Source organism: Littorina saxatilis, linkage group LG9 (assembly GCF_037325665.1).
Source record: "Littorina saxatilis isolate snail1 linkage group LG9, US_GU_Lsax_2.0, whole genome shotgun sequence".
Lineage (NCBI taxonomy): Eukaryota > Metazoa > Mollusca > Gastropoda > Littorinimorpha > Littorinidae > Littorina > Littorina saxatilis.
In genome coordinates, this window is record NC_090253.1 from 1,077,657 (window position 1) to 1,104,428 (window position 26,772).

Below are 26,772 nucleotides of genomic sequence, written 5' to 3' on the forward strand. Positions count from 1 at the left end.
TGCTGTGTCGAGTCACGCTGCAGTTGTGCTGTGTCGAGTCACGCTGCAGTTGTGCTGTGTCGAGTCACGCTGCAGTTGTGCTGTGTCGAGTCACGCTTTCGTTAGGCTTTCGTTAGGCTTTTGTCCACCTGGCCAGTTCGAGCTGTGTGCTGGCCGTAATTCTTGTGCTGCTCGCTCGTGTTTGGCATGGCGGAGGCGGAGAGTTTGCCGGGTGTTCCACCCGTGTTTGTTTTGAACACACAGCTGCCAGCTTTTGAAAAAAAGTTCTATACCACAGCCGAACTATGCTCAGCTGCGGAAAAAACGGCTGGGTATGAAAGCTTAGGCTCAACGGATAGGGGGCTTGTGGCGGATTTATCCGCGAAGTGCAGGAGCTAGGCAGAAGCTTATGATACGGGGGTTCGTGGTGAGAAGAGTCAGAGTAGAGGTGAAAGACAAAAATCCGTACCTTGTCTCCTCCTCCGACGGGTCGGATAGAGAGTTACCAGCAACAAAGGTGGTTATTGGAAATGTAGGGGAAGGGCTCCTAATATGGACCGGCTCCTAATATGGACGTGCACCTCCTGTTCTGACAAACTAACGGCGCTAGAGCGTTAAAAACAATTTCATTCGATGTATTCACCCTCACTGGATAACTTGCACATATCAAAACAGTTGCAGTAACACAAACCTCAAAACCGTTAGACTTTTTCTCTTTTTTTCACTTTTGGCAGCGTTCACTCTAAATTTGCCGCCTAAAACGGACTCGTTTCTGTCCACAGCCAAAGCTTTTATCACACAAAATGTGCTTTATATGAGAGCTAAGACCGTATTTGTTACATTTTAGCAGTTTTGACCCCGAGTTTCTACTGCAAACAAAAATAATAGCAAAATCTCAAAGTATGTGTGAGTCCCCTAATATGGACCACCTTCAACAAATCGAAGAAATTAAAATCTAAATGTTATTTTCATTAATTCCTTAAGAAGCTTGCTGAAAATAACCTATAACTAGCCCTCGAGATTTCAAAAAAATATAACAAATAGTGTTTTTTTCGTGGAAGTTGATAATTTAAGTTATTGAGACATCCCAGTGCACTGGGATTGTTTCAATAACGATATCGTCGGTACCGCCAGAGAAAAAAGAAGATACAACACGCACATTTTGCTACGCGCATTTGAATAGGCATAACTGTGTGGTCAGGTCTACATTTGTGTGGGCTGTCCGTCAAGTGTGTCGTGCTTTCGTCACACGCAAACTCTTGTTTTAATTTCTGTTGGTAAATTCCAGTGTAGCGTTAAGCGAAACAGTGATGATCTTTCAGAGAGACCTCATTTGAACTCGGAGAAAGGACTGTGTTCTTAGCTATTTGCGATTCGAAACCTCCAGTCAAGCTTCGACGGATTGACTGTGCAGAGTGACTCCCCTTGAATTGTTGACCCCCTTGACCCCCAAGGTCGACGGTTAGCACATTTTCAAAATAAATGTGGCATGTTTCTCGTGTGGTATCTTCACTCATCGGGGAGTCTGGTACTAAATATGAACGGTAAGAATGCTCTGAACCCTACACGTATTATATCCCCATAGTTTTATCGTTCACATTTGCCCAACATGTTAATTTGCTGAGCGGGGTTTATGTCGTCTGCTAGGCTATGGCAATCGAACCACTGACACTGTGCGACAGTCTCATTTCAAAAACAAAAATTGGTCGTCACGTTGCACTGAGTCTGCACGCATGAGTCAGGCAGGTAATAAGTCTTATATATGGTAAGACCGTTCTAAACACTACACGTTTTCGATTCCGATTGTTCTTGCCTTGAAATAATAATTCGGAAACCATTCATTTACTGAACAGATGCAGTCGTATTTCAGTGTAGTCTGCTACGAAATGCTGATCTAGCCGGAATAACACTTGTGTTTTCTGTTAGCTGCTGAGAATTGTATATACTAACTCATCATTTGGTAATGTGTGATAATAAGCTACATGGCAACATGCCACTAACACGACATAATAATGAGAAGAATCTTTGCAAGTCGAAACTGAAAAATTAGACACAGAGGGTTTTATTTTTAGATCAGTGGCAACTGTGGCACAGGCACATGCAATCTGTCAGAAAAAAAACCACTTCTGCTTTAATTGAGAAGCAGGACATTTATGGTCATTGGTATTGTGGAGAATATAAGCTACATGTCATTAATTAATTCTGAGGATGAGAGTACAGTCTCGCTTAGGCAAAGGGCGGAAGAATACGCTTTGTGGAAAAGTTAGCGCATTCCAAGAGTGCGCTAACAGTTTTAGCGCATCGCCATTAGCCAATCAACTGGTTCACATCAGTCATGTGACACCAGTACTTACTGACAATTTCACTTATTTTCACTCTGTTTTTGATAAGCTTCTTTAGTTTCCTGGTGTGCTCCATATAATGCTCTCATCAACCCGAAACAGATAAATCTAAAGCATCTTTTAATTAGTCTGACTTGCACACTAAGTTGTAACATGTTATTTTGAAGTATAGGGAAATTTTTACAGTGATTCGTGAAGGCCGCTTTACTGGTCCATATTAGGAGCCTGGGCGCCTAATATGGACCATTTGTGAATTTTTCTGTATTTAATTTTTGCTGAATGTCTATCAAAGCTATTTTACTCTAATTAGGCCCAACGGTTAACCAAAGAGAGAAGGACTACCAAACACAAAATGAAACTTCTTCGCAAGAAAACAAGCCAGTTATCAGCATGAAACAAAAAGTGGTCCATATTAGGAGCCCTTCTCTGTCCTTTTCGGACAAGGAAACCATACAATGCATGAGATCTCTAAAGATCAACATAAGATCAAAGCTCATTGCAGAGAGAGACAGAGACGCAAATGGCAAGCTCACAAGAGCTTTAGAGCATCTTGAGGCACTATGAATGAATATAGCTATTCTGATGGACACGTGGGGGGATTCGGGGGCTGTGATTGGATGGTCTCACACATCCCTTTTCCGATCATCAAAGCATAACGCTACGAAAGTTGGCCATTTTTGCCGATATCCAAACGATATCGGCAATAACAAAGACGCATGGTTCCGGTTTCTTCCACGTGTATAAAGTACACGCATACCTCGCCAGGCTTGTGTCTGTGGCTAGTCGACAGACGATGCAATTTGCTTTGTGTGTGTTTTTGTTGTTGCTTACTGTACATGACATACATTACGTGTAAAATCCAGTTCTTTAACTGGCAACAAACCTTGCAAATTTCCAGAAGCTGCAATCTGAAGCGACCTATCTCTGATTTTTGCAGACGATCTCTCCAATCACCAATGTTTAACACAAAATCAGCAAACTCTCCTGTCACATAGAACGTCCATTGTGTAGTGCAATGTTGAAATGAAGTTACCGGTCTGAAACATTTCGTCGTCAGTCTTCTGAGACAATCCTTGTTCTCTTATCATCTACAGATTTACCGCAGTCTTCACCACGCGAATTCCCAACAGAAGTCAGACTTTCGAACATACAATCTACGTAGGCAAGCATGATACGTCATGACGTCATATGATTCCTAAGATATTGACGTAATGCTAAGCATCCGGTTATCTTGAGTTTTCTCCGTAATACATGTCCGTGGGTTTTTCAATGTTCGGTTATTTCCGTGGCTTCATGCAGAAAGGGAACCGTCGTCTGCAATCAACGACATGGACCATTCTGGTACTTGTTGCTGACAAAAACATGATTTTAACACAGAATTTAATGTCAGAATAGCTATATAAACGCTATTGTGTTTTCATCGTAGCAATAGGGTCCGATATTTAGACTCGAACAAGTATAATGCGACTCGTCTTCGACTCGTCGGCATTATACTTGTCTCGTCTAAATATCGGGCCCTATTGCTACGCTGAAAACACAATAGCTGTTACTGTCTCCTATAAAATAATCATAATTAGGAAAGAACCTCGATCTCTTCTAAAGCCTCGTGCAATCTATTACGTCAAAGTAAAGAAACGTTGTTTTTCTTCTATAATGACGTTTGTCTCGGTGACTTTGGCATCATAAGCAGGGAAAAACAGGTCCCTGCCAGACTTGCTTGACATGACCTCATTTACATCTGACGTAACATACAAGTGTAAACAAACCTGATCACCGGACAGGTGCGAAGAGTTGACGGACACCACGTGCAAAGCCGGCCAGGTGTGGCGCAGGTATTTCGCCGTCTGGTTGTCCGTGGCAACGAACATCACGTGACTGTGCACATGACCCATGACGGCGGTGTTGCAGAGCCAGCTGACGGCGAAGTCCATGAAGGCGTTGTTGAGCATGGTGAACAGCACCAACCCCGTCGTCCCGTGCACCCCCAGCGCCGTCTGCACCACGTCTGCCATGTTCTTCTTGGCGGTGGTGGAGTTGATGCTGGGTGCCACGGTGTCTTTTGCTGTACTTTTCGCAGTGTTGTTAGCAGTGTCTTTCGCAGTGTCTTTTGCAGTGTCTTTCAAAGTATTTTTCACAGAGTCTTCCACAGTTTTTTTCACTGTGGTTTCTGCAGTCTTGTTTCTGTCAGTGGTTGAATCCATTCTGGGTGCCCGAGTGGAGACCTTACTGATCCTAGCGAGCAGGTCGTTCAGTGTGGATGTATCCAGTTGAGATTGCAGAGCGGCGTACACACTGACAGTGATCAGCACCAAGGTCACCGCACGCCGTCTTCGCTGCATCATCCTCGTCACACGTCCTGCACGTGCTACCACAAAGACGGGAATGAATGCTGTACACCATGCCGTAATATTTCATTTGTCCGTTATGCTTACAAAATAGATAATGGGACAAATCGATCCTAACTTTAATGACTAAATTGTTTATATAACAAACTGAAATGCAATCTCATTGTCCAAACTGAGTCAAAACCTACTTGGCGAAAATGTCTGAGAAATGCCATAAGAAATGAGGTCACTATAGTGCGGCCTCGACTAAAAAAAATTGAAAGAAAGGCAACAATAGAATCATAAACAAAACTATGAAAAAAAAGAAAAGCACGGCTGAATTTAATATTGGAAAGAATGTACTACATTATTTGTATTAAAACAAAAATCAATCGAAAAAATGTAAGCGTTGTTTCCGATTCAAAGACAGTTTTGTTAACATTTCCAGCAAATAGCTTAAACAAAAGGCCGTCACCACAGTGCCATATCAAGTTTTTGTTCTGACGCAAAAATGACGGTGTCAAATTCAATTATCAAAATCTGAGGGGAAAAAAAAGGCACAAGCAAAAGACACAAACACTTCATCCTTTAATTTTTATAAAATGCCGTTTGGTAGTTTTTTTTCTGATACAAAAGTCACCGCCGACCTCGTCAAATCATTCAGTCAATATGTGACAGGGCGACCAGTCACCAATTATAGAGTACAGTTTTTGTCCAGTCTAGTGTTTGTAGTTCATGTTGCCGATCGCTTTATGTCTGTGTAATGTTATTATCTGTTTTAAGCTAAATGTTGATATGCACATGTCCAGTCACCGGTAGATCCTAAGCGCTTAGCCGTCTGTGTCCATGTGCTGACTAGTCTTTGATCCTTTGAACTTAAACCGCTCTCCTTGGAAGAGACGGGTACCCGCTGGCCTGCAGGTGGTCAGTTGCATAACTGTTTTGGCCTAACCGGGAGGCGAATTTGCGATTCCTAAACGCCCCACTGAACGACTGACGTCACAGCCGCTTCGGCCTTTTCCGGAGGAACACCGCGTGCCACTTCGATCGCGTTGCACTTGCAGTCATTCGGCGATGCCACCTTGATTATCAGTTAATAAAGTTATTATTCAGGCAATATGAAAGAAATTAGTTTTTTCTTTTGTTACACTTACACATAGTTTTATGAAGATCAATTTCAGACTCGGCAAAAGAATGGTTGTATCATGAGCGACTGTCACAAGCGAGAGGTGCGGTTCGGTCAGTTGGTCAGTCACTGTCGAACTGTTCGGTGCGAAGCACGGTTTTGTTTCTGGTAACTATATTGATTTCTTCAAGTTGTACTAATGTTTACGCTTTGCGCTGCGGTTTAATATGTGTGCTTGTTATTGGCTAATACGGTGAGCCCACGCCGTTTAGTTTGCAGACCGTGCACATGTGAGCTTTGTGTAATCGCGTTTTCATCATAACATACCACCGTGCTAAACCGCTTTGGGGGAAATGGTTTAAAAAAAAAATGAAAAAAAATAAAAAAATAAACGGAATGCATCAGGGTTGAAAAGATGGAAGGGTGGAGTTAAGGACACAAAATAGATGACAAAAATAAAGCAAACAAGAAAAAAAAAGTGTAACCAGGAAGGGAGTCGAACCCGAGTCAGCTGACCTTCAAGCTGGAGCACAAAGCACTAGGCTACGACAGCAACTGACAGACAGGGCTACAAAAGTGAAGGCACTTCAGGGTTACTCCGTCGTATGTGGCGTTTCTCGCGCATGAAGGTTCTGTTACCAACTCTACGGCTAAGAAAGGTTGCATTTGAAGTTAAATGTCCACTAAAATATCAAAGGGAACACCATTTCTGAACAACACAACGGTTTGCGCTCGCCTCTCGCAGTCGTTCAGGTGAAACCAAATCGGCTTGCCTGATACAGCAGATTTGAACACTTCCACGTCACACTGAAACACTGAGCTACCGTTTAGTAACGTGATATGTTTTCAATTGTTCGTTCACTTATATTGCTTTTAGATTTAACACACCAAGATCAATGAAACAGTTTTTCGTTGGAAAAATGTGCAATGGCAGTGCTACGCGATCGAAGTGATTATGTACACGCGGTGTTCCTCCGGGACTGGGTGGCCGAGTGGTAACGCACTTGCGCTCGGAAGCGAGAGGTTGCGAGTTCGACCCTGGGTCAGGGCGTTAGCAATTTTCTCCCCCCTTTCCTAACCTAGGTGGTGGGTTCAAGTGCTAGTCTTTCGGATGAGACGAAAAACCGAGGTCCCTTCGTGTACACTACATTGGGGTGTGCACGTTAAAGATCCCACGATTGACAAAAGGGTCTTTCCTGGCAAAATTGTATAGGCATAGATAAAAATGTCCACCAAAATACCCGTGTGACTTGGAATAATAGGCCGTGAAAAGTAGGATATGCGCCGAAATGGCTGCGATCTGCTGGCCGATGTGAATGCGTGATGTATTGTGTAAAAAAAATTCCATCTCACACGGCATAAATAAATCCCTGCGCCTTAAATATGTGCGCGATATAAATTGCATAAAATAAAAAATAAAAAAAATTAAAAAATAAATCCCTGCGCTTAGAACTGTACCCACGGAATACGCGCGATATAAGCCTCATACTGATTGATTGATTGAAAAGACCGAAGCGACATGTTACGTCAGTCGTTCAGTGGGGCGTTTAGGAATCGCAAATTCGCAACCGGGAGTAGCTTCCCAGAGGATGCTCTAGACGTGTCTTCTGATGCGCCCCGATCAAAGCCTCGTTAAGAGGGTGTTATTTTCTTTGTCGGATCGGGTGGATCGAATGCCAGCTCAACTGGCAGGTGGGTCAGTTGTTTACCCCCCCCCCCCCCCCCTTTGTGCTCCTCCCCTTCCTCTTGTCTTACGTTTTACCAATGAAACACGGAACCTGCTTAGAGTGTCGTGGTTAAGGGTGGTTACTAAGATGTTGATTGGATGTTTGTGACTCAAGCTAAAGTTTGATTATGTGTGTAGATGCTATTGTGTCAGAGAGAACGCTGAGACATACGAGAGAGAGTGGACGTGTGTTGTTGTGAGATCCACTAACTGACAAGATGTAGTCAACTTTGTATTATGGCTTGTAGCCACCGGCTTCGGTCGGTGGGCGAAGTGGAGGAGAGAAGAAGATATTAAACACAGGAATTGGGCAGACTCTAACCTTGCACACATATCATCTGCACATATCATCGCTTGGAAAATGTAACACTCTCAGCCAATACTTAATACAGCGAACCGACGAAGTGACATATAAAGTGGGTAGCGGCCTAAGTCACCATATACCATCTTGTTTGGTGTTTGTCGTCCTACACACCAAAACTTCTTGCATGCAAACAAATGGGCTTTCTCAAGAGCTTCAAACCTTTGGAATCCCCACAGCTCAGATCCCTACATTAAGATCGGGAGGACTGTGCACGCAGAAAAAAGAGAGAGAGAGAGAGGGAGAGAGAGAGAGAGACACAGAGAGAGAGAGAGAGAGAGAGAGAAACAGAGAGAGAGAGAGAGAGAGAGAGAAACAGAGAGAGACGCACACAGGGAGAGGGTAAAAGAGAGAAGGATAGCATGAGAGAGACATACAAACAGATACAGACAGACAAAAAGGAAAGACAGGGACAGAGAGCCGGGTTTGTGTGTGCGTGTGTGTTTGCGTGTATTTTTGTGTGTGTCTGAGTTCGTGCGTGTGTGTGAGTGTGTGAGTGTGTGTGTGTGTGTGTGTGTGTGTGTGTGTGTATATGTGTGTGTGTGTCTGAGTGCGTGCGTGCGCGCGCGTGTGTGTGTGTGTGTGTGTGTGTGAGTATGCGTGTGTGTGTGCGTGTGTGTGTGTGTATGTTTGTATGTGTGTGTGTGTGTTTGTGTGTGTGTGTGTGTGTGTGTGTGTGCGTGCGTGCGCACAAGCGCAAAATGTGTCCGACTCCCCATTCGTTTTCTGGCCAGAATAAGTGCCTGTATGCCAAAGGCTTTTGTGTGGATGAAGTATCAGATTGGCAGTTAGATTGGAAATCTAAATATTTCTCAAACTGCATTTTTCATCAGAATGTGTACACCGGGTTCATTGTTGTTTTTTGTTTTTTTAATGAAAAGCACTTATTTGTTTACTTATTGACTCATTTTGCTGAGTTATGAAACACCCTCACCCACTCCTTTGCCCAGCTACTTTCTCTAGGTCCCTTCATGATTCGTTTTTCTGCAAGACTGTACTTTATTGCAGTAATAAATCAAAACTTCGTTGGCTCATCGTATACAAATGTCACAACTGCCTTTCACCGAGAAGTTTCCAGCCAACATGCTTTGGCCGACTTAGCCAACCACCATGGTTTCTCACAATCACAAGGGAGCCGCCATTTGCATTCAGCGCCCAGATTTTATTGCCGACCGTTGACGAGGGGTGCTTGAGGACGAGAGTTTTGGATCGCAGTGCTGGCTCCCAGGCAACACGTCAATAGCTTTACAGAAAGTCGACATAAAAGTGTTTCGTTAGACCTAGTGTAGGTGAGGGAGGGGCTTCCGATAGGTGGCAGGAGCACACGTGTTGGCCAGGCAGGAAGGGGGGGTCGGGGGGGAGGGGGGGGGGGTAGAGCATATGGTGGGGTCATTACATTTAGTAAATGTTTTAATATAGAGGGGGAATCGAGACGAGGGTCGTGGTGTATGTGTGTGTGTGTGTGTGTGTGTGTGTGTGTGTGTGTGTGTGTGTGTGTGTGTGTGTGTGTGTGTGTGTGTGTAGAGCGATTCAGAGTAAACTACTGGACTGATCTTTATGAAATTTTACATGAGAGTTTCTGGGTATGATATCCCTAAATGATTTTTATCATTTGTTTGATAAATGTCTTTGATGACGTCATATCCGGCTTTTTGTAAAAGTTGCGACGGCACTGTCACACCCTCATTTTTTTTTAATAAAATTGATTGAAATTTTGGCTAAGCAATCTTCGACAAAGGCCGGACTTTGGTATTGCATTTCAGTTTGAAGGCTTGCAAATTAATTAATGACTTTGGTCATTAAAAATCTAAAAATTGTAATTAACATTATTTTTTTATAAAACGATCCAAAATTACGTTTATTTTGGTCTTCACCATGTTCTGATTCCAAAAACATATAAACATGTTATATTCGGATTAAAAACAAGCTCTGAAAATTAAAAATATAAAAATTATGATTACATTTAAATTTCCCAAATCGATTTAAAAAACAATTTCATCTTATTCCTTGTCGGTTCCTAATTCCAAAAACATAATTATAGATATGATATGTTTGGATTAAAAACACGCTCAGAAAGTTAAAACGAAGAGAGGTACAGAAAAGCGTGCTATGCAGCACAGCGCAACCACTACCGCACTAAACAGGCTCGTCAATTTCACTGCCTTTTGCACGAGCGGTGGACTACGGCCATTGTGAAAAAAAAGCAGTGCGTTCAGTTTCATTCTGTGAGTTCCACAGCTTGACTAAATGTAGTAATTTCGCCTTACGCGACTTGTTTTATATCCAGCCGTCGCCCAATTAGAGACTATGCAAACAGTGAATAAAAACAAACACACAAACAAAGGTACACACAAAAAGAGACAAAGATAGAGACAGCGAAAAGGGGGGGGGGGGGGGGGGTCAGAGAGGCATTTTACTGCGTGGTTCACCCTGTACCTGTATTGTTGTATCATAACAGAATTCAGACGTTCAAACGATTTCTGAAACAGACGTGTGCTGCCTGCTACATATATAATTAAACAAATCAAGCCAGTGATGTTGATAAGAAAAAATAATGACAACCACCTATACCACAACGACAACAATCGATAATTTTGCGCACAAAACAAAAAACATTCGGGAAATAGAAGTCAAGTAAGCTGATCAACTGAAAGAAGAATGAATCTGAATACACATATTTTTCCTTCTTTCCACCCCCTGACCTTGGTTCGGCGCGTCGTTAATGCCCCGGTCTCACATCTACGAATGTCACCCGACTTTAGGTAGTCGGCTGGAAGTCGGAAGAGGTCGGAGAGTTCGTGAGAATTAGCAATTTTGTTTTTGAAAAGTCGGTTAGTTCGGAGAGCCTCCCGACTCAGACGAATAGAAATTTGTCGGGTGGTTGTCGTAAGCGTGTCGGTTTAGTCGTAAGGCGATTCTGATTAGTCGTAACGGTAGTCGGAAGACTCGTAAGGGGTGGTCGGATTTGTCGGTAGCATAGTTTTGAAGTGTTTAGTCGTAATGGTGTCTGATTTGTCGTTAGGGCAGTCTGATTTGTCGTTAGGACAGTCGTTAGCTAGTCGGTTTAGTCGTTACACTGGTCGTGAGAGTCGGCAATTGTTCGGAAGTTTTTCAGCTAATAATCGGGCCTGTCGTAACTGCAGTCGGAATTGTCGTTACTGCAGTCGGAAGTGTCTGGACACATGTCGGATTTGTCGGCCCTAAAGTCGGATGGTTGTCGTCTGCTTGTCGGCTACATGGTCGGGTCAGTCGTAAGGACAGGTCTGTCTGTGCGTGTGTGTGTATGTGTGTGATAGAAATTTTAACATTTGACTGAACACCGAAATACTCATTTCACGTGGTTATTTTTCAAGCACCATCTTCAAAATATTGAAGCAATGATCAACATTGTGTCGGCATGTGTGTAGTTAAAGCGTGTATCCAAAGAAAACGGGTGGTGGGGGGTTTTGAAGGGGTACAAGCAGTTGACTGGTTTGTGTCGTGTGTGGTATGTAGACCTGGTCAGGTGTCAAGACCAGGTCAGGGGTCGCGCGAAGGATTCTGGTATACATAGATTCACTTCTCCAGTTCTCACCTCTGCATTCGCCGATTCCGGGAAGACGATTTCATGTTGTTCGGTTTCTAAGCTCCAGAAAAGCAAATAAAGAAGATACCAAAAGGGAGATTTCCTACAATTTGATCTGCACAGCGTTTTTCCAATGTCCACGCGAGGAAGAGCTGTCGAAAGCGCAGTGTCGATCTGGCAGCCGTATCCCGGTAGCGAATTTGCGATTCCTAAACGCCCCACTGAACGACTGACGTCACAGCCGCTTCGGCCTTTTCCGGAGAAACACCGCGTGCCACTTCGATCGCGTTGCACTTGCAGTCATTCGGCGATGCCACCTTGATTATCAGTTAATAAAGTTATTATTCAGGCAATATGAAAGAAATTAGTTTTTTCTTTTGTTACACTTACACATAGTTTTATGAAGATCAATTTCAGACTCGGCAAAAGAATGGTTGTATCATGAGCGACTGTCACAAGCGAGAGGTGCGGTTCGGTCAGTAGGTCAGTCACTGTCGAACTGTTCGGTGCGAAGCACGGTTTTGTTTCTGGTAACTATATTGATTTCTTCAAGTTGTACTAATGTTTACGCTTTGCGCTGCGGTTTAATATGTGTGCTTGTTATTGGCTAATACGGTGAGCCCACGCCGTTTAGTTTGCAGACTGTGCACATGTGAGCTTTGTGTAATCGCGTTTTCATCATAACATACCACCGTGCTAAACCGCTTTGGGGGAAATGGTTTAAAAAAAAAATAAAATAAATAAACGGAATGCATCAGGGTTGAACAGATTGAAGGGTGGAGTTAAGAGGACACAAAATAGATGACAAAAATAAAGCAAACAAGAAAAAAACTGTAACCAGGAAGGGAGTCGAACCCGAGTCAGCTGACCTTCAAGCTGGAGCACAAACCACTAGGCTACGACAGCAACTGACAGACAGGGCTACAAAAGTGAGGGCATTTCAGGGTTACTCCGTCGTATGTGGCGTTTCTCGCGCATGAAGGTTCTGTTACCAACTCTACGGCTAAGAAATGTTGCATTTGAAGTTAAATGTCCACTAAAATATCAAAGGGAACACCATTTCTGAACAACACAACGGTTTGCGCTCGCCTCTCGCAGTCGTTCAGGTGAAACCAAATCGGCTTGCCTGATACAGCAGATATTTGAACACTTCCACGTCACACTGAAACACTGAGCTACAGTTTAGTAACGTGATATGTTTTCAATTGTTCGTTCACTTATATTGCTTTCAGATTTAACACACCAAGATGAATGAAACAGTGGCACGGTTTTCGTTGCGAAAATGTGCAATGGCAGTGTTACGCGATCGAAGTGTGTATTATGTACACGCGGTGTTCCTCCGGAAAAGACCGAAGCGACATGTGACGTCAGTCGTTCAGTGGGGCGTTTAGGAATCGCAAATTCGCATCCCGGTAAGTACAGAGACAGATCTAGTGTCTCCCACTCTGATAACGTGTCACCTACTGTTAATCCGTTTAGTTTTATTTTCTTTTTATTTCAGCAGACACGGATGTCAAACACAGTGCTAGGCAGTCACCTCTAGTGAAATGAGTTGATCTAAAGTGCCTGTAATGTTTGGATGTCTTTAATTGTTTGTGGTTCGATTTATGTGAATTTCAAGACTTGCAGTAGTATGGCATTCCGTTTGTCAAATAATTATTTGGATACGTTTTCATGGTTTTTTCACCAGTTTTAGCTAAATAATCATTATTTAGAAGCTCATGTGCTAAATAAGTAATTGTTTATAAACAATGTAAAAAAATTCTAAATAATGTTTTGTTTACGTAAACCATTCATTGTTTACCTAAACAATTCATTGTTTACGTAAATAATTCATTGTTTACGTAAATAATGTATTGTTTACACAAATAATCACTTATTTCACAAAATAATATTTTTTGGGTGGATAAAGTGAGCAATTGCTAAATAAATCATTGTTTACCTATATAATGCATTATCTAGCAGATTCGCTAAATAATGAAAACTAACAATGTAATATAAGTCTAAATAATATATTGTTTACGTAAACAATATATTATTTAGACGTATTTTACATTGTTTGTAAACAATCAGCAATGTTGCTAAATAAATCATTATTTACGTAAACAATGAATTATTTACGTAAACAATGAATTGTTTAGGTAAATAATGAATGGTTTACGTAAACAAAAAAGTATTTAGAATTGTTTTACATTGTTTATAAACAATTACTTATTTAGCACATGAGCTTCTAAATAATGATTATTTAGCTAAAACTGGTGAAAAAAACATGAAAAAGTATCCAAATAATTATTTGACAAATGGAATGCCTTACAGTAGAGTCTCAAGTTAAGTTTACTCTGCCCGAAAAAAACTGTCCATCATTTACTTCAACATGCAGATATAAGGAAACGGAATGAATCTGTTCTCAAAGTCAAAATGATCACGATTTTTTCCTCAGCTTCAAAACATGCACTGTCATGGTTTTGTCTGTACAATTTAGTAAGTCTTACCTTGCAACAACTTCCTTGAACTTGAAAGACAGTTTTTGAATGCTAGATCTGTATCGCGTTTCATTCCAGACTCGATCCTCTCTTTGATTGTACTGTTTGCTGTTTACGCACTATCATGATTCGCTATGTAACGTTTGGTAAGCTTACCTTGCAACAGCTTTCTTGTCTTTGTTGGCATTTTCTTTCAAGGCAGTACAACGTAAGATTAGATTCTTTCGGACAGAAGGTAGAATGTGAGTTTTGAGACAACGACAGTCGTCCAAAGAAAGCTTGCTGTGGCATTTGTTTGTAAATAATGGTACATGCGATTCTGTATTTTTCTGCGGTTGATGTGGTTTCTTTTTTCCTCTCTTGTTTTTTTCCTCCTGAGTTGATCGTTATCATTTAAACAAGACCCTCAGAGAGTACCTCCGTTGCTCCTTAAAATGGACTTTGAATAGTGTGTTGGCTGTGTTGACCGTCAGAATTATTTTAAAAACCAGGCTGCTGCAGTCAGTTGACATGTTTCGAATGTTGTAGGGTTACCATGCTGCATAGGTAAAGTGGCTTGTATAACCTGACTATTCTGTTTCAAAACACTGTTTGTATTTGTGTAGGTTGTAGTCATCATAACTAATCGCATTTTGCCATTTGTTTCAGAAAGGAGGTTAACCTACAAGATCGACGCTATGTCAGATATGCCTCAGCCACATGAAGACTTCCAAATTTAGATCCACTCGGCATGGTGACAAATCTTGATGAAAAGTATAGGACTGAGGACAGCAGTGGAATAAGTGGCCACATGGCAGGTACCTATTGCTTATAGTGTCTGCAGTGCAAAAGACAGATAAGCTGATGGTAGATTTGCAAATGAACACAGTGCCCTCTATACTGCTGATTTACGACGGGCAAGCAACAATTATGCTGATGCAGTTTAAATGTGTGTACGTGCGTGCTTGTGCGGTTTTGTCACGGTATGTTTGTGTGTGTGTGTGTGTGTGTGTGTGTGTGTGTGTGTGTGTGTGTGTGTGTGTGTGTGTGTGCGCGCGTGCGTGCGTGTGTGCGTGTGTGTGTGTGTGTGTGTGTGTGTGTGTGTGTGTGTGTGTGTGTATGTGTGTGAGGATTGCACAAGATCTCCTTTAAGGACAACTGCACCATCAACAAATACACAGTCATTTTATCTGTTTGCCTTCTTTTGAAAATTATACATGGAGTTGATATGATGCGTTAGTTTTAACTCTGTGTGTGTGTGTGTGTGCGTGTGTGTGTGTGTGTGTGTGTGTGTGTGTGTGTGTGTGTGTGTGTGTGTGTGTGTGTGTGTGTGTGTGTGTGTGACGGAGTGAGTGAGTTTGTGTTACTGTTTGTTGATTTCTTACGGGAGCCTTGAAGGCTTCTCCTCTTGTTGTACATGGGGTTAACACACGTTGTTTTTCATAGAAATCTTAATTCGTTAAGCGGGGAATACTTTAAAAAACAAAACCCACATGTTTTAACGATTCATTTTATCCAAACCATTGGAAAAACATATTCACAAACATTTGCTCGCGTACATAGAAAGCAGAAACCTTTTCCATCAATTTCAGTCTGGTTTTCGAACAAATCACTCTTGTCACAGCACCCTTACCACGCTATGCGACACCTGGTTGTCTGCAACAAACCGATCTGAAATCAGTGGTGCTGTGTTTTTCGACTTTAAAAAAGCGTTTGATCTTGTTGATCATTCAATTCTATTGAAGAAATTACAGTTGTATGTCAGAAACAGTTCAGTGTGTAACTTCTTTGCTTCCTATCAACATGACAGATCTCAATGTACTGCCCTAAACTGTAAAATATCTACTGAGGAGACTGTGAAATGCGGGGTGCCTCAAGGTTCAGTGCTTGGGCCGATCTTGTTCTGTCTGTATATCAATGATCTGCCACTGCACATTTCTGATGGTAATGTAAGAAGTTATTTTTTTGCTGACGATTCTTCTCTTCATGCAAGTGGAAAGTCTGTTCCAGTAATAGAGTCCTCTCTTCAAGCAGCTTTAAACGATGTAAATAACTGGTGTAGTGCTAATGCTATGCTTGTCCATCCAATAAAAACTAAAAGTATGGTAATTGCAACCAGACCAAAACACCAGCTTTCTCCACTCAAACTACATCTTACTATTGGTACGCAATCAATTGAACAAGTTCAACAGCATCGCGTTTTAGGGGTAATTATTGATTGTGAATTCAAGTGGCAGGCACAATTACAGCATATTTGCAAGAAAGTAGCCAAGAACGTTTTCCTCCTATCCAAGTTAAAGCAATTTACGGACAGAAGGACCCTGGAAATGTTCCACCATGCTCATGTAATGCCTCACATTAATTATGTTTCGACGCTCTGGGATGGCAGCAGTGATGTCCACTTGAAAAAGTTAGACTCTCTCTATCGTCGCTCGGCCAAACTCATCGTAAAGGATAATGCATCAACAGATATAAAATTAAAAATGCTTAACTTTCTTCCACTGGAAAAGCATCTCAAGTTAAACAAAGCCATTTTCATGCATAAATTATACTACGGTAAAGTGCCGATTTACATTACATCATTATTTAATAAAGCTACCCACATATATGGGTCAGTCAACTTGATCCCACCGATTCCACGAATTGACCTGTATAAGACCAGTCTTGCTTTTTCGGGTACTTCAGTTTGGAATTCGCTTCCATCATCCTTTAAGCACTTAAAGTCATTAAAAAGTTTTAAAAAATGTGTTAAAAACCACTTAATGTCTGAGTAGTTTAACGCCTTTTGATTTACCACACTTAGTATTACGTCAAAGATATGCTGTGCATTGTATGTTCTGAACATATTTTTGTTGTACTATTACTACATGTTCGATTGCTACCAGCTTGTATTTATAATTACCTGCATAGTATGCATTTGATTTTATGAATAACCACATAATTATGTATGCTCTTCATGCCTCATCTTCATCATCATCATCATCATTATCATCATCGTCATCATCATCGTCATCTTTATTATCACGTGCTGAAGTTTTCCGACCTCCTTTTGTTGGTTAACTTTTTAACTTTTTAAATTTTAATTTTTTAATTATATAATTGTGTGTCTATGCGTCCCAAGGACAGATTGTAAGAAAAGGCGTAGGCTTAAATCTTGATCCTTGTTAAATAAAGTTCAATTCAATTCTCTCTCTCTCTCTCTCTTTCTCTCTCTCTCTCTCTCTCTCTCTCTCTCTCTCTCTCTCTCTCTCTCTCTCTCTCTCTCTCTCTCTCTCTCTCTCTCTCTCTCTCCAATGTATACAAACAGAGTCTTATCCACTACACCACAGCCACCCACTCTTCCCCCAAAACCAACTCAATTTAAGAAGCAAATGGACGCGCGACTAACACATAACACACAAAGGCGCCCCTCGGGATATTTGGAGAAGGGATTTCAAGGTCTGGAACAAACTCTTGCATAGCCGTGGCGCCCTGGGAAACCCACAAGAGTGTTCAAGACGAAACGGGAACATTCGCCGCGCGATAAGAATCCAAGAGTCTTGGTTCTGTCAGGCACAACAAATTTGTCACGACCAACCTGGCAAAAACTCGTTTCAATCAGGAATTGGAATAATTATTGATCCAGGGTGGTTTCGAGGGGACAGTTTGGTTGGCTGTTGTTGCATATTGGGATTTAAATGTTCATGTGCTTTTGCATTATCCTATTGCACCGTCAACCAGTGAAAGAGAAAGATCTAATGGGTGTCCAAAGCGATGCAAGACATGTTACTTTTTGTCAGATTTCTGTAATCTAAGATTCCTGTGTGATACAAAATACTCGAGAAGACAGTTGCACTGACGTTTTAGAGTCTCCTTTGCTAATACCATAATGAAAATGACAATAAAAGCAAACGACAAAAATTAGTTAAACGTTTAAGAAGAACTCGGGGGTGCGGAATGGCGCGTGGTAGGGAGGGGCGGCGAATTGGTTGATTCGAAATATATGTATTGATACAAAACAAGAGGAGATATGACTGTTACGCTTTTTACACTGTACAAGCAAAACGAAACAGCGGTCAAAAACATTTGAGTATAATGGCGCTGTCTTGACAAAAACTTACCTCTAAGAAGTTTTCCATGTAACCGCGTCAAGACTGATAATTGATATTGCCAAACGAAAATCCGCTTGGTGTATTGTAATGAAACGATTTCTGTTCAAGAGTTTTCAAATAGTGTAAACAGTGCTACTCGCCTGTCAACGTTCCTGAAAGAACCTGGGAATTTGGACGAAACCGAGCTAAAAAGAAGTGTGAATGCATACTGTATATCGCTCGTCGATATATGTATAGCTTGCATTCAACACGTCAAACTTTTGAAAACAAAATCCTCTATGATTGTGTAAGGTTTGTTGGTGATCTTTGGTTGAATAAAGCTGACAGCACAAACTTGAGGCAGTCTTTTCTGTAAGTTCTCTCTTATCTTTATTCAGCCAAAGTGACTTGACAACACCCAGCAAAGGGCTGTAGATTTGTAGTCATCAAACTAAACGCTGAGTGTGGACGTCATGTTTCAAGTGCAATGAATCCAGCACAAATGTATAAACCAATTCGAACAGTACGACTTCTTAGACTCCGACTAAATTCATAGGCCGCTTAATCACATACTTAAGCCTACCACTAGTTCAGTTCTTCAATTTAAATTGAAAACCAAAGTGCACCGCGCAAAATGTGCGAGCGAAATAGACATCAAGCCAAAACACAGTTTCTCATTATCGTGTATTTTTTTCTACAGACAACGAAGCCATGATTACTTTGTTCAGCGCTGGCTGCGTTGATTATAAGAACAGTTACATTAGGACGAACAACTAAAACGGGCCGCTACATTAAAAGCAGCAAAGAAAAAAAACGACAGACGAACAGACAACAGAAATAACAAGAATACTAGAAGAAGAACAAACAGAACAAGAATTCATGTCGCCATATAGCATACAAGCCATTGGTCATTGTCGTGAAGTGGGTAACTTTCATACACGCACACACTCCGTACAAATACAATACAAGAATAAACAACAACAAAAAGGTCTTCAAATTCAGGTCTACATGGCGACTAGTAACAGACTGTGAAGAAAGCACAGTCAAATTCAGGTCTACATGGCGACCAGTAACAGACTGTGAAGAAAGCACAGTCAAATTCAGGTCTACATGGTGACCAGTAACAGACTGTGAAGAAAGCACAGTCAAATTCAGGTCTACATGGTGACCAGTAACAGACTGTGAAGAAAGCACAGTCAAATTCAGGTCTACATGGTGACCAGTAACAGACTGTGAAGAAAGCACAGTCAAATTCAGGTCTACATGGCGACCAGTAACAGACTGTAAAGAAAGCACAGTCAAATTCAGGTCTACATGGCGACCAGTAACAGACTGTAAAGAAAGCACAGTCAAATTCAGGTCTACATGGTGACTAGTAACAGACTGTGAAGAAAGCACAGTCAAATTCAGGTCTACATGGTGACCAGTAACAGACTGTGAAGAAAGCACAGTCAAATGCAGGTCTACATGGCGACTAGTAACAGACTGTGAAGAAAGCACAGTCAAATCAGGTCTACATGGCGACCAGTAACAGACTGTAAAGAAAGCACAGTCAAATGCAGGTCTACATGGTGACCAGTAACAGACTGTAAAGAAAGCACAGTCAAATGCAGGTCTACATGGTGACCAGTAACAGACTGTAAAGAAAGCACAGTCAAATTCAGGTCTACATGGCGACAAGTAACAGACTGTGAAGAAAGCACAGTCAAATTCAGGTCTACATGGTGACAAGTAACAGACTGTAAAGAAAGCACAGTCAAATTCAGGTCTACATGGTGACCAGTAACAGACTGTAAAGAAAGCACAGTCAAATTCAGGTCTACATGGTGACCAGTAACAGACTGTGAAGAAAGCACAGTCAAATTCAGGTCTACATGGTGACCAGTAACAGACTGTAAAGAAAGCACAGTCAAATTCAGGTCTACATGGCGACCAGTAACAGACTGTAAAGAAAGCACAGTCAAATGCAGGTCTACATGGTGACAAGTAACAGACTGTGAAGAAAGCACAGTCAAATGCAGGTCTACATGGCGACCAGTAACAGACTGTAAAGAAAGCACAGTCAAATTCAGGTCTACATGGCGACCAGTAACAGACTGTAAAGAAAGCACAGTCAAATGCAGGTCTACATGGTGACCAGTAACAGACTGTGAAGAAAGCACAGTCAAATTCAGGTCTACATGGTGACCAGTAACAGACTGTGAAGAAAGCACAGTCAAATGCAGGTCTACATGGCGACCAGTAACAGACTGTAAAGAAAGCACAGTCAAATTCAGGTCTACATGGCGACAAGTAACAGACTGTGAAGAAAGCACAGTCAAATGCAGGTCTACATGGCGACCAGTAACAGACTGTAAAGAAAGCACAGTCAAATTCAGGTCTACATGGCGACCAGTAACAGACTGTGAAGAAAGCACAGTCAAATTCAGGTCTACATGGTGACCAGTAACAGACTGTGAAGAAAGCACAGTCAAATGCAGGTCTACATGGTGACCAGTAACAGACTGTGAAGAAAGCACAGTCAAATTCAGGTCTACATGGTGACCAGTAACAGACTGTAAAGAAAGCACAGTCAAATTCAGGTCTACATGGCGACAAGTAACAGACTGTGAAGAAAGCACAGTCAAATGCAGGTCTACATGGCGACCAGTAACAGACTGTAAAGAAAGCACAGTCAAATTCAGGTCTACATGGCGACCAGTAACAGACTGTAAAGAAAGCACAGTCAAATCAGGTCTACATGGTGACAAGTAACAGACTGTGAAGAAAGCACAGTCAAATGCAGGTCTACATGGCGACCAGTAACAGACTGTGAAGAAAGCACAGTCAAATTCAGGTCTACATGGCGACCAGTAACAGACTGTAAAGAAAGCACAGTCAAATCAGGTCTACATGGTGACAAGTAACAGACTGTAAAGAAAGCACAGTCAAATTCAGGTCTACATGGCGACCAGTAACAGACTGTAAAGAAAGCACAGTCAAATCAGGTCTACATGGCGACCAGTAACAGACTGTAAAGAAAGCACAGTCAAATTCAGGTCTACATGGCGACCAGTAACAGACTGTGAAGAAAGCACAGTCAAATGCAGGTCTACATGGCGACCAGTAACAGACTGTAAAGAAAGCACAGTCAAATTCAGGTCTACATGGCGACCAGTAACAGACTGTAAAGAAAGCACAGTCAAATGCAGGTCTACATGGCGACCAGTAACAGACTGTAAAGAAAGCACAGTCAAATGCAGGTCTACATGGCGACCAGTAACAGACTGTAAAGAAAGCACAGTCAAATTCAGGTCTACATGGCGACCAGTAACAGACTGTAAAGAAAGCACAGTCAAATGCAGGTCTACATGGCGACAAGTAACAGACTGTGAAGAAAGCACAGTCAAATGCAGGTCTACATGGCGACCAGTAACAGACTGTAAAGAAAGCACAGTCAAATTCAGGTCTACATGGCGACCAGTAACAGACTGTAAAGAAAGCACAGTCAAATGCAGGTCTACATGGCGACCAGTAACAGACTGTAAAGAAAGCACAGTCAAATGCAGGTCTACATGGCGACCAGTAACAGACTGTAAAGAAAGCACAGTCAAATTCAGGTCTACATGGCGACCAGTAACAGACTGTAAAGAAAGCACAGTCAAATTCAGGTCTACATGGCGACCAGTAACAGAGTGTAAAGAAAGCACAGTCAAATTCAGGTCTACATGGCGACCAGTAACAGACTGTAAAGAAAGCACAGTCAAATTCAGGTCTACATGGCGACCAGTAACAGACTGTGAAGAAAGCACAGTCAAATTCAGGTCTACATGGCGACCAGTAACAGACTGTAAAGAAAGCACAGTCAAATTCAGGTCTACATGGCGACCAGTAACAGACTGTAAAGAAAGCACAGTCAAATTCAGGTCTACATGGTGACCAGTAACAGACTGTGAAGAAAGCACAGTCAAATTCAGGTCTACATGGCGACCAGTAACAGACTGTGAAGATAGCACAGTCAAATTCAGGTCTACATGGTGACCAGTAACAGACTGTGAAGAAAGCACAGTCAAATTCAGGTCTACATGGTGACCAGTAACAGACTGTGAAGAAAGCACAGTCAAATGCAGGTCTACATGGTGACAAGTCACAGACTGTGAAGAAAGCACAGTCAAATTCACATGGTGACCAGTAACAGACTGTGAAGAAAGCACAGTCAAATGCAGGTCTACATGGTGACCAGTAACAGACTGTAAAGAAAGCACAGTCAAATTCAGGTCTACATGGTGACCAGTAACAGACTGTGAAGAAAGCACAGTCAAATGCAGGTCTACATGGTGACCAGTAACAGACTGTAAAGAAAGCACAGTCAAATCAGGTCTACATGGTGACCAGTAACAGACTGTAAAGAAAGCACAGTCAAATGCAGGTCTACATGGCGACCAGTAACAGACTGTGAAGAAAGCACAGTCAAATGCAGGTCTACATGGTGACCAGTAACAGACTGTAAAGAAAGCACAGTCAAATGCAGGTCTACATGGTGACCAGTAACAGACTGTGAAGAAAGCACAGTCAAATTCAGGTCTACATGGTGACAAGTAACAGACTGTGAAGAAAGCACAGTCAAATTCAGGTCTACATGGCGACCAGTAACAGACTGTGAAGAAAGCACAGTCAAATTCAGGTCTACATGGTGACCAGTAACAGACTGTAAAGAAAGCACAGTCAAATTCAGGTCTACATGGCGACCAGTAACAGACTGTGAAGAAAGCACAGTCAAATCAGGTCTACATGGTGACAAGTAACAGACTGTGAAGAAAGCACAGTCAAATTCAGGTCTACATGGTGACAAGTAACAGACTGTGAAGAAAGCACAGTCAAATTCAGGTCTACATGGTGACCAGTAACAGACTGTAAAGAAAGCACAGTCAAATTCAGGTCTACATGGCGACCAGTAACAGACTGTGAAGAAAGCACAGTCAAATCAGGTCTACATGGTGACAAGTAACAGACTGTGAAGAAAGCACAGTCAAATCAGGTCTACATGGTGACAAGTAACAGACTGTGAAGAAAGCACAGTCAAATTCAGGTCTACATGGCGACCAGTAACAGACTGTGAAGAAAGCACAGTCAATTGCAGGTCTACATGGTGACCAGTAACAGACTGTGAAGAAAGCACAGTCAAATGCAGGTCTACATGGCGACAAGTAACAGACTGTGAAGAAAGTCAAATTTGCAGCAAAAGAACCAAGACAGACAATACAATACAATACAATACAATACAATACAATAACTTTATTAATCTCTAAAAGAGAAATTACATTGCTGAGCGTTTGTGTCCGTAATAATAACATACATAACACATTCAAAATAAACATTTGTTCTTTGTCCTGAGAAAATATAGCACATTGGTTATCACATAAGAAAGTATATTAAAAAACAGACACGCACATACCTGGGCAGGAAGAAAAGACTGGTGACTAAAATTCAACTCACCTCCCAGGACTGAGGTAAGAACCAATTCACACATTCCTGCCCGCAGTCAAAGGCACACTGACTTTTTGCAAAGCCAAATAAAGAGTGCCACTCGCATACAGATCTTCAGAGTCGGTATACAGGGCAAGGGCGGTAATAATCTGAGATTTGTTCATTTCCTTTGGCAAGGGACACAACTGCAGTGCGAGAGTGCAGTGAAATTTGAAGAGTTACGGTCCAATTAAACATTGTTTGAAGCCAAATGTTTGAAGTTTCTACATTGTGTGGGAGGTTACACTGAATTTGTCAGTTAACAGAAGTTTTCGAAGCCTGCGCATTTTGTGCGCAGTTAAACTGAATTTGTCCGTATTCGATTCACTAAATAAACTTCATTTCATGTCCAAGGGACACGGTAGACTAACTGTGAACGGGTAGAGTTAATCTGGGGCACTAAACCTGATTTGCGAAATTAAAAATAAAAATAACTCCACAATGCAAAAAGGGGCAAACAGTGCCTAATTTCTAACAAAAGAGACACCCACACACAAAAAACAGAAACGCTATCGAATATCCCTCCTTTAACAGTCTCGTCGATAAAGGAAAATGTCTGCGTTGGTGCAAAGACCAGTGTTTGGCGGAATATTATCTGTCGGTTCCTGGGTCCCTGTGTGTGTGATTATGTTGGCCAATAACGTGTATTGATCTGCTTCGATCTCTCTGCTGTTTGACGGGGATGTTATCGAGTGTTCAGTTATTGCTCTCAGTTTAGCGTGGGTAGCTGTTTTGGTTTTGAAGCGGTTTGAGTTAGGGTATTGGGGTAGGGAGGGAAGAATCGTGTCTTGTGTGACTTGGTGAAGCGTTTTGAGTTAGGGTATTGGGGTAGGGAGGGAAGAGTCGTGTCTTGTGTGACTTGGTGAAGCGTTTTGAGTAAGGGTATTGGGGTAGGGAGAGAAGAGTCGTGTCTTGTGTGACTTGGTGAAGCGTTTTGAGTTAGGGTAGCCTATTGGGGTAGGGAGAGAAGAGTCGTGTCTTGTGTGACTTGGTGAAGCGTTTTGAGTTAGGGTATTGGGGTAGGGAGAGAAGAGTCGTGTCTTGTGTGACTTGGTGAAGCGTTTTGAGTTAGGGTATTGGGGTAGGGAGAGAAGAGTCGTGTCTTGTGTGACTTGGTGAAGCGTTTTGAGTTAGGGTATTGGGGTAGGGAGAGAAGAGTCGTGTCTTGTGTGACTTGGTGAAGCGTTTTGAGTTAGGGTATTGGGGTAGGGAGAGAAGAGTCGTGTCTTGTGTGACTTGGTGAAGCGTTTTGAGTTAGGGTATTGGGGTAGGGAGAGAAGAGTCGTGTCTTGTGTGACTTGGTGAAGCGTTTTGAGTTAGGGTATTGGGGTAGGGAGAGAAGAGTCGTGTCTTGTGTGACTTGGTGAAGCGTTTTGAGTTAGGGTATTGGGGTAGGGAGAGAAGAGTCGTGTCTTGTGTGACTTGGTGAAGCGTTTTGAGTTAGGGTATTGGGGTAGGGAGAGAAGAGTCGTGTCTTGTGTGACTTGGTGAAGCGTTTTGAGTTAGGGTATTGGGGTAGGGAGAGAAGAGTCGTGTCTTGTGTGACTTGGTGAAGCGTTTTGAGTTAGGGTATTGGGGTAGGGAGGGAAGAGTCGTGTCTTGTGTGACTTGGTGAAGCGTTTTGAGTTAGGGTATTGGGGTAGGGAGGGAAGAGTCGTGTCTTGTGTGACTTGGTGAAGCGTTTTGAGTTAGGGTATTGCGGTAGGGAGAGAAGAGTCGTGTCTTGCGTGACTTGGTGAAGCGTTTTGAGTTAGGGTATTGGGGTAGGGAGAGAATAGTCGTGTCTTGTGTGACTTGGTGAAGCGTTTTGAGTTAGGGTATTGGGGTAGGGAGAGAAGAGTCGTGTCTTGTGTGACTTGGTGAAGCGGTTTGAGTTAGGGTATTGGGGTAGGGAGAGAAGAGTCGTGTCTTGTGTGACTTGGTGAAGCGTTTTGAGTTAGGGTATTGGGGTAGGGAGGGAAGAGTCGTGTCTTGTGTGACTTGGTGAAGCGTTTTGAGTTAGGGTATTGGGGTAGGGAGAGAAGAGTCGTGTCTTGTGTGACTTGGTGAAGTGTTTTGAGTTAGGGTATTGGGGTAGAGAGAGAAGAGTCGTGTCTTGTGTGACTTGGTGAAGAGTTTTGAGTTAGGATATTGGGGTAGGGAGAGAAGAGTCGTGTCTTGTGTGACTTGGTGAAGCGTTTTGAGTTAGGGTATTGGGGTAGGGAGAGAAGAGTCGTGTCTTGTGTGACTTGGTGAAGCGTTTTGAGTTAGGGTATTGGGGTAGGGAGAGAAGAGTCGTGTCTTGTGTGACTTGGTGAAGCGTTTTGAGTTAGGGTATTGGGGTAGGGAGGGAAGAGTCGTGTCTTGTGTGACTTGGTGAAGCGTTTTGAGTTAGGGTATTGGGGTAGGGAGGGAAGAGTCGTGTCTTGTGTGACTTGGTGAAGCGTTTTGAGTTAGGGTATTGGGGTAGGGAGAGAAGAGTCGTGTCTTGTGTGACATGGTGAAGCGTTTTGAGTTAGGGTATTGGGGTAGGGAGGGAAGAGTCGTGTCTTGTGTGACTTGGTGAAGCGTTTTGAGTTAGGGTATTGGGGTAGGGAGAGAATAGTCGTGTCTTGTGTGACTTGGTGAAGCGTTTTGAGTTAGGGTATTGGGGTAGGGAGAGAAGAGTCGTGTCTTGTGTGACTTGGTGAAGCGTTTTGAGTTAAGGTATTGGGGTAGGGAGAGAAGAGTCGTGTCTTGTGTGACTTGGTGAAGCGTTTTGAGTTAGGGTATTGGGGTAGGGAGAGAAGAGTCGTGTCTTGTGTGACTTGGTGAAGCGACTTGACTCATTGTTGGTTGACAGACAGACAGACAAGCAGACAGACAGACAAGCAGACAGGCGGAACAAGAGACAGAGAAAGACAGGAAAGAGGAAAGAGAGACATGTCGTGAAAGTACACACACACACATACACACACACACACACACACACACACACACACACACACACACACACACACACACACACACACTCACTCGTACAGTCGTACACAGACACACACACACACACACACACACACACACACACACACACACACACACACACACACAGTCACTCTGAATGTCACTTTGATCCAAAATCAATCACACCCTTTTTTCAATGAAAAAATGACAACAAAAGCTCTCGTCATCTGGCTGAACTAAGCACGCCGTGATGCCCTTTGTCAAGGACCACGCGTCACCTGCGTCCCGCGATACTATGATACTTCACACACACAAAAAACAAACAATCTTCAACAGCACGGGGCGGGGCTTAGCACCGAGCAACCTGTCTGAACAGGCGCATGAAATCAC

General features: G+C 42.4%; 1 protein-coding gene across 1 annotated transcript in view; it reads right to left on the bottom strand.

Annotated features, from left to right (window-relative positions):
- Positions 1-23,498, bottom strand: part of LOC138975025 (uncharacterized) — a 39,861-nt gene extending 16,363 nt beyond the window's left edge. The window contains exons 1-2 of the mRNA XM_070347674.1: positions 23,431-23,498; positions 4,088-4,686 (exon numbers count right to left, since the gene is read on the bottom strand). Coding sequence (XP_070203775.1) covers positions 4,088-4,686; positions 23,431-23,464 — 633 coding nt within the window. The 5' untranslated portion in view covers positions 23,465-23,498. The remainder of the gene's footprint in view (positions 1-4,087; positions 4,687-23,430) is intronic.
- Between the last annotated feature and the right edge of the window lie 3,274 nt (positions 23,499-26,772).